This window comes from Xiphophorus hellerii, chromosome 18 (genome assembly GCF_003331165.1).
Source record: "Xiphophorus hellerii strain 12219 chromosome 18, Xiphophorus_hellerii-4.1, whole genome shotgun sequence".
NCBI classification, from domain to species: domain Eukaryota; kingdom Metazoa; phylum Chordata; class Actinopteri; order Cyprinodontiformes; family Poeciliidae; genus Xiphophorus; species Xiphophorus hellerii.
The window spans coordinates 28,564,961-28,580,947 of NC_045689.1; the positions used below are offsets into that span (position 1 = coordinate 28,564,961).

Consider the following 15,987-nt stretch of genomic DNA (forward strand, 5'->3'; position numbering starts at 1 on the left):
AAAATGTTCAATAATGATATTTTTAATGTAAAAAGTATAAAACTAATAGAGTGTGATATATGTAGAAAAGGACAAACTAGTCCCAGTTTCAAATACAATAAAATAGCAAAGCTTGTGTACAAACAAAAAGTCTCAATTTTAATATAAAGCGAGTCTGTGTCTAGTGTTATATATCAATTGGAACAAAGTGGGACATCCCACTATATATATATATCTATATATAGATATATATATAGATATATATATAGATATAGATATATATATATCTATATATATATATAGATATATATATATAGATCTATATATATCTATATATATATATATATCTATATATATAGATATATATATATATATATATAGATATATATATAGATATATCTCTCTCTCTCTCTCTCTCTCTCTCTCTCTCTATATATATATATATATATATATATATATATATTTCGAGTTGATTTTCCAACTCGAAAGCTCCGACTATAAATGAAATGCTGCAGCAGTTGCACTCCATTTTAGCACCACCCTCATTCCTTATCATTTCAACCACAGCGTTTCTCTTATACCATTTAAAATTATGGGTTGATATATCTATTTCACCCAGATCTCCAAAACAGAACTTGCCATGGCTCACAAAACTTACACGCTGGGTTGACGTGGAGTACCTCAGGGATTAGTGCTCGACCCCTTCCTGTTTTCAGTTTTACATACTTCAGGTTGGCCAATTCGTTCAGAACACACACATTTCCACATTTCCAGAGCCACATACATCTGTGTGAAATGTGGAGGTGAAAGCAAGTAGGTGACAATGACATGCAAGACAAGAGTCCCGGTAATCCTGAAAATAATCTGGTTTCTTTCTGTGTTCAACGATGAAGAACAACATTTTTACAGCTGTGCTTGTGCAATACGATGGCTGATGTTATGTCAGTGAAAAGAGGAAAGAGTCCTGCTGCAGACTCTTGTTGTGTGTCTGCCCTCCCCTCGTCAACAGAAGGAGGATCTGCTGACAATCTGACAGAAGCTGTTTGCTGCAAGCAGTTTCACCAAGGCAGTGTCATACAGGACAGGATCCTTTCGAGATGGTAGGTGCAGTCAATACAGTGGCTTTTAGAGTTTAGAAATGCAGCTTAATTTCTCTGAACTTCATGATATTTTACCCATAAGAATTGAAAAACGTAAATAAATCATTTTAACTTTAGTACCAACGCAAAAGTCGACCATCCGCCTCTCATGTTCAAACAGGAAACTAGATTCTCGCTCGTGCAGAATGACACTTCCTGCTCTTAGCATGTCAGACTGATCAAATTTGTTATGAAAGTTTAACTCATCTACGTAAGGCGCTCTTTTGGCTTCTTTTTGATTAGGTCATAGTTCGAGTGCTTTATTTGACAGATGTATTCTTGCAACCTGTTTCCAGTCAAGCTCTCTGGTCGTGTGTGACGTGGAAGAAAGCCTGAGAGAAAAACTGAAAAAGTTCCGATTTCGAAAAGAAACCAACAATGCAGCCATACTCAGTAAGTACTGCAAGCACTGTATTCTGGTGAAAAATATTCAATTTTGTTTTTCCAAATGTATTGCAATAGATACTCTAGTTCTTCAACAGTAATAAAGAAGTTTTTTTTTTTTTATTTCAGTTAAAATAGATATGGCGAAACAGCTTGTCATCCTTGAGGAGGAGTATGAGGTAAGTTAGCTAGTTTAGTCCCAGTTTAGCCATCTCGTGAATGGAAATGATATTATTTTTGGAGCAATCGAGCGAATTTCCTGTCCTGAATTAAGGTGATGCCACAGAGGCCTTCAAAGAATTCGAGATCAGCATCAAAAATAAATCATCAAAATACCAGTCAAAAAAAAACATGTAAAAATCTGCTAAGGATTAGCAGATTTTTACTAATCAGGCTTGATTGTTGTTATTTCTGTTTTCGACATGGCCTTTTTAATAACATACAAATAAAATCTTGACACTCCTTCTACATTTTGCATTTATTTATGCTGCTTTGAAATAACTTACATCCTTCACTGTCTTCCAGGACATCTCACTGGACGACCTGAGGAATGAGCTTCCCGAGCGCCAACCCAGATATCCTGAGAGAGTCGGCAGCATTCACCCGTTTTGTAGAGAGTTGGGAGTTTTGCCGACGCTGACATAAGCAGCAATGATCATCGAAAAGAGATAGAAATGAATTTACATTTTCCCCAATCTTTTTTTTGCAAAAACCTGCACAGGTCATTAAAAAGCAGACGCTCACTCCAACACAAAGGTTCACTTTGTTGTTTGGGACTGGATCATTCTCACTGTTAGAAAAACGTTTTTAACCATTCAAACTGAAAGGTGTGCACAGTTTTAAAACGATAGGCGATTCTCCTTGACAACAGCTCACATACATTGTCTACAGCTACAAATACACCCATGCGGATGGGAGAGTGTCTTATCCCCTCTGTTTCATTTTCTCAAGCCCAATGGGTAAGTAATTACAGCTTCCTGAATCATAAGGTTTTTGAATTTTTTCATACCAGGGGTGTCCAAAGTGCGGCCTGGGGGCCCTTTGTTGGCCATTTGATTGAATTTGTGCGCACCCCCATCCCAACTGTCACTCAGTAATGATACAAATTTGGCCCATCCAGCGCAAGTACTTGATGTTTAGTGTTTGTAAACATTTTCTTGAAATGGAAAATGTTAAATACAACTCAACGTATTTGCCTTTATATAGCCAAGCTTTTAAGTGGGGCCACGTCTATCCAGAGACTTTTATTGAACAGCTGACTTTGCTGCACCCAAATTTGCTTTCATCTGATATACTAAACTTGGCTAAATATAGCAAACATTTTGAAAGGAAGTGACCCAAATCTTGCTTGATTTGCTCAATCGAGCCAAAAAAAACAAAACAAATTTATACAAAATTCCTTTTTCTTTTTTGGATCTAGAAATAATAATATTCCTTTACTACAATAAAAGGACAACTTTATTTGCCTGATCTTTGTCTAGTTTTGTTTTTGCTTTTCGTGGCCCATGAGTACTTTTGACTCAGCAATTTTGGCCCATGTGACAAAAAGTTTGGACACCCTAGGTTTACGAATTCCTCTGGAAATATTACTTGCATCGCTGAATTGTTTTGTTTTGTTACAACAAAACAAAAACAGAATTAAAACCTGTAAGGCAGCGAATTACTTTGTTTTCTCTCTGTATGTTAATTTGACCCCTATTTTATGACAGGGTGCAAGCCAGAGCAGCAGATGATGTACGCAGGCAGCAAGAATCGACTGGTCCAAATCGCAGAACTCACAAAGGTAACCGTCAGTTATTAGTCCTGAGCTATTTCTGACTGACGAGTAAAATGGCTGACATTGAAACAACATTCATTGACAGAAATTAGCCAGGACTTCATGTTATGCTAAGTAAAAAAAATTTAAAATACTGTTGTTCTTTCCATTATTTGGATTTTTTTTTGTTTGTTTGTTTAACTAATAGCATCTCTTTTGCTCTGGAAGATCTTTGAAACCAGGAATGCCGACGACCTGACTGAAGAATGGCTCAAGAACCAGCTGGCGTTTTTTCGCTGAAACTGCTTCTTCTGCAACTTTCAGACCTGCTTCTCATTCCCTAAGCAAGATTCTGAATTTGACTTCCTCTTTTGTTTGTTGTGACATTAAAACGCTCACTTACAGCAGCAGAGGTTTGGTTTCCAAGTTTTTCCTTAACCCTTTCATGCATGAATTATGATCCTTTGTGTCAGAATGTTTTTTCCATTTTTAAAATTTTTTTTCTTAAGGCATAAAAAAGGTAGGAAATTTTTTTTGTAAAAATAATTTATTTTTTATTTTTATGTGATCAATTGGAATTTTGTCCAAATACAAAGTTGTTATTTGAAAAATACATCAGTAGTATTGTTCCTTAGGGGTTATCTGATGTCACAATATTTTTTTTACTTGCAAGAGTCGTCTACAGTAGAAGGAGGACCGGGTCTGTTCTCATGCTTTTTTGTCTGTCGGCCATATTGTATTTAACAAAAATAATTTCTTGCATTTGCAGCTGATGGCCAGTAGTTGATGGTATATTTTATGATGCATTAGTGTCCACTTCAGTGGTCTGTGTGCATTTATAACATAAAAATCCACAGGAAGCACAAGAAAATGGCTTTTAGATAGCTGTCCACTGTAGTGACCACTATGCATGAAAGGGTTAATATTGTAATATAGGATTTCTGTGAGCTTCCATGAAAATGATTGAGTCGTCAAGTTAATTTACCTTAAAATTTAAGCAGGTTATATATACATTTTTCCACTGACGATGTTTTTCAATTCTGTAAGTGTAAGCTAAACATCAAACAGCTGTTCTTTGCAAGTTTTAGCCCTGATTTTAAGCGAAACCATGTTAAACATATTCATACATTTATATGAATATAAAAATGTTAGATATATATTTAACACCAATTCTTAGGTAATTGGTGTTAGGTAAGAATGTTTAGTAATGACTCGATCAGAACTGCGACACATAAAACGAATGAAAGTAATCTGAAGCATTCCTCTAAAATAAAATTCCAAACAAGTTCAAGCAAGAAGCAAAGACAGAACAAATAAAACTTAAACTAGGTGTTTGGTAACTGTACATTATTCGATTGATTTCATTTTGTAAAGTGCGATGCAATGACATTTGTTGAGAATTGGAACTACATAAGTAAACTGAACTGGTTCTGGCCTATTCTGCATTCCCCAGAACCAGAACCGAACACGGAGAAGCAGCATTCAGCTTCTATGAACCTCAAATCCGGAACAAACCTCCGGAAAACTGCAAAACAGCAGTTTATAATGAACTATAATGAACTATAGTTCATTATAGTTTGAACTATAATGAATGAATCATTGACCAACATGGTGCGTATTGATGATTTTGATGATGGCACTTAAAATGTAACGTCTGTTATTGGTTTTCAAAACTGTTGACTATGTGATGTAAGATTTTTTTTTTATGTTTTCGTGTTGCTGGGATGTTCTATGCAAATAAACTTGTTTGACTCAAGTAAATTATTCAATTTCAGTTATCGATAATCTCATAAAATGTTGCATGTGAGCTTCCGTGCAGCTCAAAGAATTGAAAACAAACCAACTTTATGACCAAAATGTAACCAGTGATTTATTATCCATTTCAAAAACGGTATCAGTATAGTAAGTTACACATAAAGAGAACAAAGATAATTTTTACATGATCTTGCACACAATCTTGAAGAGATTAGTGGCGAAAACAAAATCCAGCTACTACTGTGCGATCTAAAGCTACAAATAAAATCTAGACGGATCGAGTTCAAATGCAAAGAGTGCATCAAGTAGCTGTGGACGTCGACGACGCTTTCGGCTCGCCGGCAGGGTGGGAAGGTCAGGTTCTGGAGTCGAACGTGAAGCTCAAGCAGACTGAGGGTCTTATTCGCTGTCGCTGGCCTCAGAGGAGTCCGATCCCCTCTCGCTTCCGCTGGGAGCGTGGGTCTCCGAGTGGTCGCTGCTGTGGTCGCTGCGTGCTGGGGAGGCGCTGCGGCTTCGCCTGTTCTCCGCCTCATCCTCGCTGCCGCTGCCCTCCTCGCCGCTGCTCCTGGCCGAGTTCTTGGGCTCGTTGTCGTCGCTGTCGTCGTCGCTGCCGAAGATCTCCACCTCGTCTCGCATCTCCCGGGTCCTCTCCTCGCCGCTCTCGCTCCCGCTGCCGCTGGCCTTCCTCCGCCTCTTACCCCGGTCCTCGTTCTCTTCGTCGTCTTCGCCGCTCTGCTCCTGGTCTTCCTCTTCCCTCTCGGATTCGCTGCCGGAGTTCTCTGCCTCGCTGCCGCTGCCCTTTTCTTTCTCGTCGCCTGGAGACACAATTTGGAAGTTTTGTTTGATTTATTTATTTATTTTTTGCTCAAGTGCAAATGAAAAAGTTATTAAAAATCCAGAATGTGTAAGAATAAGTTCGTTTCTAAGAAACTAACCAGAATCTTGCATGTCTTTGTCCATGTCCATGTCTTCTTCCTCATCTTCGGGCTCATGGTTCTCCAGCTGAGCTTTACGTGCTTCCTGAAAGCCAATAACAACAAAATCATCAATGAGCTGTCAAACACTAAAAAGTAATCCAAATAATTCACTGATAGAGCCATAAAACTCCCCCTTCTAGTAGTTTTTTGATTGTTTTAAGCTGCAAAACACTAGAAAATAGTTAAAACTTTCATAATATTTTCAAAGCGTTAATAAAACCCTCTAAAAATCTTTAACGCATAACACATACAATAAATTAATAACTTCTGACCTTTTCGTAGTCTTTCAAATCAGATAATTACTCATTTAGATTGAAATACGCACACTTTTCTAAAAAAAAAAAAAAAAAGAATTTATTGTTTTATTTCTAAGAAAAGAACTTTCTAATTGGAATTTCTGCTGCCGTTCAAAAATGAAATTGAAGCGGGGCAAGACAGTTCCTATTTTAAACAGCAGATGGCATTGTAGATTAAATCTGCTTGAACTGACAGTAGGGGAAGGAGTTGGTAGAGGAAGTGATGTTCTGATACAACTAGCTACAAATGTTGGCCTCATAATTGGAACTTTTTAGATGTTTTTACAAGTCTATCACACATTTTACAAAAAACACCCCCCCCCCCCTCTCCCACCTGCCCCTCCCCCCGTGTTTATATTCAACCATGTATGTAGTTGGAAAAAACCCTTAAAAAAAACATGCATTCAGGTAGCACACTTAAGTGTTTTTAAATTTAAATGAATGTTATATTACTTATAGGTTATAAGTTATATGTTAGTAAATATTTGTATTTGCTAACATTTAACACTTTGGATGGGGTAGATTGTCAACAAATACGCAATATCCTCATGGGGATCAATCAAGTACAAGTTTGCCAAGACTCTGGGTCAATATTTTCACAGGAAGTGTGAAAATAACTTCAATAAATTGTTGTAATTTATTTACTGCAAACTCTGAGTGAGCAAATCCAGCCTCTATATCTCTAGTTTGGTTTGAAATATCACAAAACAATTCAGAAGAGAACTCACTGTGGGAAGTTGCCACTGACTAGACAGGATCAACGTTAGCCCTGCCTACTAGCTAACACCGGCTAGCGTTCTCTTGCGAACAAATATAATTAAATTTATAATTAAGAAATTATTTCTGTAATTATTTGCAGTTTTAATATATTAATTACTTTTAAATAACTATTTTCTAAGGTATGTATTTATTGTAATTTGGCATTTTTACTCTCCACAGCTCATGCAGAGCTTTTAAATTGCCCTGTAGAATGCTGGTCAGTTAGGTCTCGAAACTACTGTTCACAGATAACATTTCTCCTTAAAGTTTTAACTCTAAGTTCCTGCCTTATGCTCCCCCCTCCCCCTTTCACCCTAAATAAATATTTCCCGACCTTAGATATGAGAACCAACTTGATTATTGTGATCTACAGGGTCAAATACAACCGACTGAGCTTTGTCACGTAACTATTGTGCAGTAAATGGTTCTTAAGTTCAGTTTCTGTGCCCCAGCATTCATATATCTAAAAACAGAGCAGGAGACTCACCTGGGCCTCCAGTTCCTTCTCATTCATATCTCTGTGCTTACACACCAGCACAGCGTTTGTAGTGGACTGTGCTCCAGCCTTGGCTCTCCTCTTACTCAGGCGTACCCTACAAGTCAAGGTTTTTGTTTTTTTTTTAATAAGGAATCAAGCAAACATCATCCTCTTTTTGAAAATAATGCGTCATAGTTTGAGTATTTACCTCGTCTCCAGCTCGTTGTAGTAAACCCCGTCGCCATCTCTGAAGATGAAGAAGTAATTCTCCTCATAACCTTTGCTGGCTTTGTTCTTGACGTTCCAGTTGTATTCCCTTGCGATCTTGTAATCGTACCTGAAAGCAAAAGATGTTGTTGTTTTTTTTTTATTGCCCCTGACTTATACACATAAGCTCCATATTAATTCAAAACTTTTGCTTACAGGTCCTCAGGCATGTAATCCAGTCCCTCTTCTGAGTCTCTCTTCCGCTTGCGAAGCGTTTCCTCGTTGGGCAAGAAGTAGGCCACAAACTGATTTCCCTCCTCGTCCATCATTCCTCTGTAATAAACACAAATTACATTCAAGTAAAAAATATGGTACTGTTGGTAAGCATTAAAGCTCAAAAACACACACAAAAAAGTGTATACCTGATCATAGCCTGAGACATCATTTCCACACCTGCTGGCCCTGATATGTCTTTAGGTGCAGGATCAGAGTCAAAGATGACCTGAGCGCATGGGTTGATCCACATCTGAAAGGGAAAATATACGAGGCTTATTATTCAAACCTGTTTTTTCCCCCCTACATTTAGTCTTCTCTTCCCATTACTTAAGACTGTAAAATAACATCTACATAAATAAAAGAGTTTTGAAATCATTCATCGAGCAGTAAGCCCACCTTAAAGTCAGGGAACACAGGCAAGACCTCCACAGGAGTGACTCTGGGTTTACTGTAATGCTGTGTGACCTGCAAACAACGAGAAACAAAAAAAAAAAACCTCTTAAAAACATGTATGTACACCCTAACTTTTTATATTTGGAACAGAATCATAGAGCATAACAAAATAAGTCAAAAAAACAGATTGCTTTTGTGACAAAAAATGCATTTTAAAATGGAAATAGGTAAATTACATGTGTAGCCATTTAATGGAAACAGAGAAAAAGGAAGTGGAGAACAATTTACAACAAAGATCATCTCTGCAGGAAATCTGGATGAGCTCAAAACAAGTAAAAAAAGATGGAGAGACAAATTAAGCTAACAAATGTAGACTTGAAGACATTTAAAAGTCAGCTGGATGTAAGGTGGGCGACATTTTTATTGATTGTTGTCCTATTTTTCTGCGTGGCAGAGTTTCTGTGTGATTTATGAATTTTGAACACAACAGGCATTGCTAACCTTTTGCTTCAGCCTATTCCCTTTTCTGATATTTGTACTAAATTGTAATAAATTGTTGTAGTGTACTATTGTACCAATATTTTGGTTTCTGTAAACTGCTGAAAGAAATGATCGTATTTATACTCATACTTCATTCTTTATTCAGAATCAGAGTTGTGCACCCATCACATTTTTGCAACAGGAGTCGATCCTAAAATATGCCCACTCACCGACTTCTGTGCATCCTCGAACGTCTTCTCGATGGCAGAAATCTGGCTCTCCCGGTCCTTGTAGATCTCTTCCTCGGTAAACTGTTGTTTAACAGACACTCCGATCCTGAGCACAATAGCAGGTCCGATTTAAACACAACCACCCAAAAACGCTGAGGCACTCAAATGGAGAGTCGGGAGACTCCAACTTACTTGACTTCCACTTTCTCGTTAGAAACGCCGTATCTGTTAAACTCTGTGGAAATATATTCTGTTTTTCTCATCCATGGTACCACTTTGGCATGTTGTTGTGACCTTGAAAGTAAAAAAAAAAAAGATGTTTTGTTTTTTATTTTAAAAAAAAGACACCTAAAAAGAAGATAAAACATTGTGCTGCTTATTTAATAAGTCTTACCTTTTGGAACTGGATGGAGCCTGGATGTCTTCTTCCAAGAGTTTTTCATCGGCAGGGTCCAAAAGAACTGAAAATTTTAAAGTGTTTTCTTATTTTTACATTTATAATTAATGTATCCAGTGTTTCAGTTGTGACTTAAAAAAAACAAACGCACATATTTTTACTGTGATTTGATCTAAACTTACTGTTAGGGTCGATGCGGTAGGTGTCTGGATTGATGAGGTCAATGGTGACCCCGAGATCCGGTTCAGTCAGGAGCTCGTGTTTATGCTGCTTCTCAAGAGAAGTGGCTTTGTACTGGACAAACCTGGACAAAACACACACATACACACACACACACACACACACACACAACTGTGTTGGTCTGGAAGACGTTGGATTCAACAGAAGGCAGATAAGTGGGTACATGAACTCACCTGTGCTGATCGAATGGGTAGGTGATGAATTTGGGATCAAACGGGATGTCGGGCAAGCTGTTGCAGTACTTCACTCTGCAAACAATTCCTGACCTGCAGCAGACGCGCAATAAACAACATTTACAACTGACCTCCGCTGGACAGACATGATTTTACATTAAGTCATTACAAAATAATAAATGTGCTCACCGTTCTGGCACTGTTCTGTGAGAAGACGGCCTGCTACAAGAAAAAAAACAAACAAACAGGAAAACGTTTCGATTAGGGCTGCAACTAACAATTATTTTAGTTATCGATTAATTGATTATTCTGACGATAAATGTAACTGCTGTTCCTTATTTCTGCAGATGACCAGACCAGACAGTAAGTAATTGGGTCTGATTGGAGAACTAAAAAAAAAAAAAAAAACTGTCCATGGTTTTTGCAGTGGGGCTGTTTGTGATGAGCTCAGAAACTGTGCTCTGAAAACATTAGCCAATAAATGAATAAGTAGATAAAAACCAAAAATGGTATTGAAGTACTATTTAGTAATTCAATTGCAAAAAGTAAAACTGTTTAAATGGATTCAATACACACACTGTAATGCAATCTCAAGCGCTTTTGATAGTTTTCTGTTAAAACTTACAGTTAAAGTCCAAAATGAAAACTTGAATATCAAATAAGTCCAACGCAAAAACTTTGTAATACTTAATTATGGAGAAGACCTCTACCTACTCCTTTCTAAAAAAAAACAACTAAAACTTTACGTTACGTTAAAGGCAAGCTTATTTTATCAGTCAAGAACCAATGTAGGTAACATTCACAGCTTCTTTTCCTTGCATTTATTGTTAACATCCATGTTTATGAATGGTGCTCTACAAATATATACATTTTCCTAAGTGAAAGGCAGCGCTATAAACTCTTACGGTTCCAATAACAGGCGGGAGGTAATTTTATGTAGCACTTTAAAACCTCCAACGTATTTAACAAGAGAACAGTTAATTAAATCAATATATTTTTTATATTTATACATCTTCCGCATGTACCCCTTCAACTTAAGACGGCCAACCAATTTATTCTGAGCCATTTTAAATATCTAAATTTTCCTTACACTAAACAAGAACTCCATTATCTCAACTAACAATCTCTGCCAGGTTACTGGAGGGAGGTAATCTGTATGGTTGGTTCACGTTAAATAACATAATGTCTCGCGCTGGACATTAAAGGAGCCGCTTGCTGATTTTAAAGCGTAGCTGTGGTGTTGTACCTGTGGCCGTCTTCCCGTTGAGCTTGAGTTTGGATCGTTGGAGCCATGTTTACGGCAAAATCTCCCCTCGCAACTCAAAACAAAGCCGCTTGTTTTATGGAGATGAAACAGAAATCCAAACGAGGTCACCGCCAACTTCGCACAACCTACAACACGTGAATGTTGCTACTAACAAAGCAACAAACTACACATTTTTTTTCTTTTAGCTCCTCACGACAAAACAGGACGAAGAGGAGGAACCGGTGGTAAAACCTCCTTATAAGAAAAGGTCTTTCTTTATCGAGAGCGACCCCTGCTGTCTCGGAGTGGTATAAAACTGGAACGCGTTAATCAACAAACTCGAATATAGTTTTATTTAATAACTCAATATACAGAACAAAAGTATTCTTTGTCGTAGTTACAAAAAGACACTAAAACATGGTGCTATACATCAGTGGGGGGGAAATGTGATACACATTTTGATTAAAGGGGGAAAAAAATCGATGTGTTTCTGTTTTACACAGAGTTATCGCCAAAGGGAAACGTCCCATCTGACGTCAGCATGAAATTTCAGTTTATCAACTGAACGTGGACAACAGAACAAAATTAACATGCAATAAAGTACACATGCATAAACAAGACAAATGAGAAATATAATTTGTGAACCATCAGGTTTAAAAAATATGTTCATTTCCACTGCTTTTCTGTTGAAACTCAAGATAATACTACAAATATTGACTCAAAATAGAAACTCTCATTACTTTGCTTTGATAAGCTTACAAGTTTGTAAATCATAGAAGGCCTTAAAACATCAGATTGACTGCAATTTATTACCCGAAAACGCAAATATGAGTGCAACTAGTAAACAGTGATTGCATAGAGAAGACAAAAGACAGAAATGATCTCAGCGAAAGTGCAAAATGGAGTTTAGAGTGAAGAAAAAAAAAAAGTAAAACAAATTGCATTGAGCTCACGTGAGAATCAGATTTGCACATTTTATATTGTTTTGCTCCCCAGAAAACAGATAGAATACATTTGCAGCAAAGAGAAACTGGCTTTTTTTCCAATGGCTCTTCAGTCACATGACAGCAACACTGTCTTCTTTGAAGTTCTTGACATATTTCCATTTCAGGTCTGTGGCTCAGTCTCTGCTGTGTTTTCAACTCTGCAAACGCAGTAAAATAATATAAAACTTGCAAATTAGTAATATTCTTACACATAAAATGTCATAAATTCAATTCTTGAGCGCCAAGACATTCTACCTGCTCAACATGTAAATCATCTGCCCGGGATCGTCTGCAAATAACCTGTAAAAATCGAGCGCATGCTTGAGAAACCGTATCACAAATGTATCACTAATTCACAGATTTAAGTCAGAGTTAGATTTTCCAAGTAGCATTTTCAAGTCTACAGGTATCAAAATGGACAGGAAGGAGAACTCTTACCCATCTCCCCAGTGGTAAAAGGCCTGGTCCTGGTAAAACATGAATAAAAACAGCCACACGCTTATTGTCTCGGCCCAGAAGATCACAAACAGGAACCATAGTGACGACAGGAGGATTTCACACAGCATCATTGAGCTCTGGAAGAACAACAGTTACACACACATCAAAGTGTGGCACCCTTCGGCAAAATAAAACCAACAACTTAGATGAAGAATACAGAACACCACTAGAAACTTCAACAGGTTATAAAAGGTCTTTCTCAGATCTGCGCCATCAGACAACAAAAATAGGCACAATACAACATGTCCTCGTTCCAACTACGAAAACTGACAGCAGCAGTGTCACGTGACTTTGAAATCCCTAAAGAAACAGTGAGCTTATTTTGAGCTTTTTACATTTTAGAAGGAGGAACAGCCACAGTATGTGACTTGATTATTAGTGCCAAACAATCAGCTATTAGGTCCAATTAGTTAACAATATAAGTCAGTGTACTAGGGCTGAAACGATTAATCGGCTTAATAGTGATCAATTGAATATTGTAATAATCGTCAACTAATTTAGTAATTGATTAATCATTAATTGGTGTATAAAGACTAAAAAAAGGCTATTTGCTGAAAAAAAACCAAAACAGATTCAGAGCTGTAATTAAGCCAAAGCTGAAAAAAATATGTAAATTTATTTTGAAATTAAGATATAAACCTTTGTTGGTAAATAGGGATGAGCCAAAACTCTTCTTGTGGCCAAGTTTTAGCTTCACCCGTTTCAGATTTTCTAAATGAATGTTATGTTATTTCATTTTAGGCATCTTTTAATTTTGTTGGCATCTTTTAATGCATTTCTAACATTGTGTAAAAAAAAGGTTTAAGTGGTTAAATGAAGGATATATAGAAACTACCATGTTTTAATACGATTAATCGTCGCAGTAATGGATAGATTAATGGATTACTAAAATAATCATTAGCTGCGGGGTTACTCTGTACGCTGAAAAAGTGGTTTACTATAAACACATAAGGAATTGACTATGAAATGTGAAAATAAATAATTGTTGAACTAACATAATACCGATTGACTTTTGTTTAAGTTTTTCATCTCACTACAGTATCTTGCAAAAGATACATATTGAATTATTTGATGTTTCAAAAACAAACGTCTAGAAGTTATGTCACATCACAAAAGCATTTATCTGTGAAAACTTTTATTTGGATATCATGTGGTAAACACACACAAAGCAGTGCATAATTGTGTGCAACTTTTAAAGGAAAAGATAAGCCTGTATAGACAATGGAAGAATGGATGAACTCTGGACTTTCTTTTATTTGATTCGTCTAATAAAATTAGGTTAATCAGTAATTAAGTCTAGGTCACTAAAATTACTACGCTTCCTGAGATTGTATACTTGGCATCAGCCAGAGAAGCACAGTTAACCGTTAGCTGAGGTTTGTGTGTAGTTACACACTTGGACAATTTACTGAGCAGCATACTAATTACAGCTAGCGTGTCTCCAGAGTTAAGCAGCAAGTAGCTACGCAACAAAGCTAGCTACACTTTAAACGCGCTTACTTTGAGAAGCAGCTTGGTTTAACTGTTAAAGCATTTTCTATTAGGCTTATTTATGACATTACACGCAAGTCAAAGACAACAACATGTGACGTTAGCACAACAGGATTATTTTCCTATATGTGCCTAATGTCAGCACTGTAAAGCAGAAACCCCAGGCGTAACAAGCTCATTTTCTAAAACATAAAATCTGAATACTTACTCAGGTCAAACACTGTGGAGGCTGCATAACTTTTACAAGCTAACTCGCTCGCTGTTGTTTACAATGCTCGTCACAAGTTACGTAGGACGCACGTCCGCTTATGGCTGGAGTTCATTGGACGATGCTGAATCTATGGGCCCCGGTTCTGTCAGCCCACTTTAATTAAAGGGGCCCGCCCAAAGTAGATGCCTATTTATAATGTAAGTAATATTTTTTAAAGTGTTCTCGGTGTGAAATATTTGAAATGTTTACATTTATTACTAATTTTGATTATTCTGACTTAAAACTAGGGATAAGTTATAACTACAGTTACTTAGTTATACGTACTTAAATAACTTTTTAGGAAAGAAATGTACCTTTAGGAGTAGTTTTACTGCACGGTACTTTTAATTTTTAAAAGTACTACTTAGGATCTACTTAGACTCTTACTTGAGTAAAAACGTCTGGAATATTCTATTCAACAGACACACTTACAGAACTCTTGTTTTTATACCAGCTTTCTATTTTTCATCTGCCCGTTGGCCTGTTGTGCCATTAAGAGATTAATAAGATACAGTAAACACTATTGTCACTGCAGGTATTTGTCCTGTTCAAATATTCACAGTATATATATACTACTACTACTTTAACATATATATATATATATATATATATAAAAATTCCCTTCTCACCCACCGCGGGTGGTTCTTATCCTCTGAGCTCGGGTCCTCTACCAGAGGCCTGGGAGCTTGAGGGTTCTGCGCAGTATCTTGGCTGTGCCAAGGACTGCACATTTCTGGACTGAGATGTCTGATGTTGTTCCTGGGATCTGTTGTAGCCATTGGTCCAGTTTGGGGGTGACTGCCCCGAGGGCCCCGATGACCACAGGCACCACTGTGGTCTTCACCTTCCAGGCCCTCTCCAGTTCCTCCCTGAGGCCCTGGTATTTCTCTAGTTTCTCGTGCTCCTTTTTCCTGATGTTGCAGTCGCTTGGTATTGCTACATCTACCACGACGGCTTTCCTCTGTTGTTTATCCACTACGACAATGTCTGGTTGGTTCGCCATTACCATTTTGTCTGTCTGGATCTGGAAGTCCCACAGGATCTTAGCTCTGGCTAAGATCCTGTGGGATCTTAGCCAGAGCTAAGATATATATATATATATGTATGTATATATATATTTAAAAAAATTCCCTTCTCACCCACCGCGGGTGGTTCTTATCCTCTGAGCTCGGGTCCTCTACCAGAGGCCTGGGAGCTTGAGGGTTCTGCGCAGTATCTTGGCTGTGCCAAGGACTGCACATTTCTGGACTGAGATGTCTGATGTTGTTCCTGGGATCTGTTGTAGCCATTGGTCCAGTTTGGAGGTGACTGCCCCGAGGGCCCCGATGACCACAGGCACCACTGTGGTCTTCACCTTCCAGGCCCTCTCCAGTTCCTCCCTGAGGCCCTGGTATTTCTCTAGTTTCTCGTGCTCCTAGAGAAATATATATATTTCTCTCTATATACACTGCTCAAAAAAATAAAGGGAACACTTAAACAACACAATATAACTCCAAGTAAATCAAACTTCTGTGAAATCAAACTGTCCACTTAGGAAGCAACACTGATTCACAATCAATTTCACCTGCTGTTGTGCAAATGGAATAGACAACAGGTG

General features: G+C 37.5%; 2 protein-coding genes across 3 annotated transcripts; one reads left to right on the forward strand and one right to left on the reverse strand.

Moving 5' to 3' along the window:
- The first annotated feature begins 790 nt into the window (after window positions 1–790).
- gmfg (glia maturation factor, gamma) lies at window positions 791–4,536 on the forward strand. Its single transcript, XM_032545365.1, has 8 exons — window positions 791–1,079; window positions 1,415–1,511; window positions 1,632–1,681; window positions 2,028–2,077; window positions 2,379–2,461; window positions 3,212–3,285; window positions 3,487–3,692; window positions 4,178–4,536. The coding sequence occupies exons 1-7, from the start codon at window positions 1,077–1,079 to the stop codon at window positions 3,556–3,558; spliced, it is 429 nt and encodes a 142-aa protein (XP_032401256.1). The 5' UTR covers window positions 791–1,076; the 3' UTR covers window positions 3,559–3,692; window positions 4,178–4,536.
- A 566-nt stretch (window positions 4,537–5,102) lies between these two features.
- Window positions 5,103–11,431, reverse strand: paf1 (PAF1 homolog, Paf1/RNA polymerase II complex component). Of its 2 annotated transcripts, none has more exons than XM_032545363.1 (14): window positions 11,166–11,431; window positions 10,109–10,141; window positions 9,920–10,012; window positions 9,689–9,810; window positions 9,504–9,570; window positions 9,302–9,403; window positions 9,110–9,215; window positions 8,403–8,471; window positions 8,153–8,256; window positions 7,947–8,063; window positions 7,732–7,860; window positions 7,533–7,638; window positions 5,949–6,033; window positions 5,103–5,828 (listed from the first exon to the last, which is right to left on the reverse strand). In XM_032545363.1, the coding sequence occupies exons 1-14, from the start codon at window positions 11,210–11,212 to the stop codon at window positions 5,413–5,415; spliced, it is 1,596 nt and encodes a 531-aa protein (XP_032401254.1). In that variant the 5' UTR covers window positions 11,213–11,431; the 3' UTR covers window positions 5,103–5,412. The 2 variants fall into 2 exon arrangements, with proteins under 2 accessions (XP_032401254.1, XP_032401255.1); XM_032545364.1 differs by having other exon boundaries at window positions 5,413–5,828; window positions 10,109–10,138.
- Window positions 11,432–15,987: the final 4,556 nt, after the last annotated feature.

Bases quoted from the DNA above. Each gene is read 5' to 3' on its own strand.
- gmfg (XM_032545365.1), top strand. The intron at 1,512-1,631 runs GTAAGTACTGCA...TTTTTATTTCAG, and splicing joins CAACAATGCAGCCATACTCA to TTAAAATAGATATGGCGAAA. The intron at 2,078-2,378 runs ATATCCTGAGAG...ACAACAGCTCAC, and splicing joins CTTCCCGAGCGCCAACCCAG to ATACATTGTCTACAGCTACA.
- paf1 (XM_032545363.1), bottom strand. From the start codon at position 11,212: ATGGCTCCAACGATCCAAACTCAAGCTCAACGGGAAGACGGCCACAG. The intron at 10,013-10,108 runs GTGAGCACATTT...CGTCTGCTGCAG, and splicing joins CACAGAACAGTGCCAGAACG to GTCAGGAATTGTTTGCAGAG. The intron at 5,829-5,948 runs GTTAGTTTCTTA...TTGTGTCTCCAG, and splicing joins CAAAGACATGCAAGATTCTG to GCGACGAGAAAGAAAAGGGC.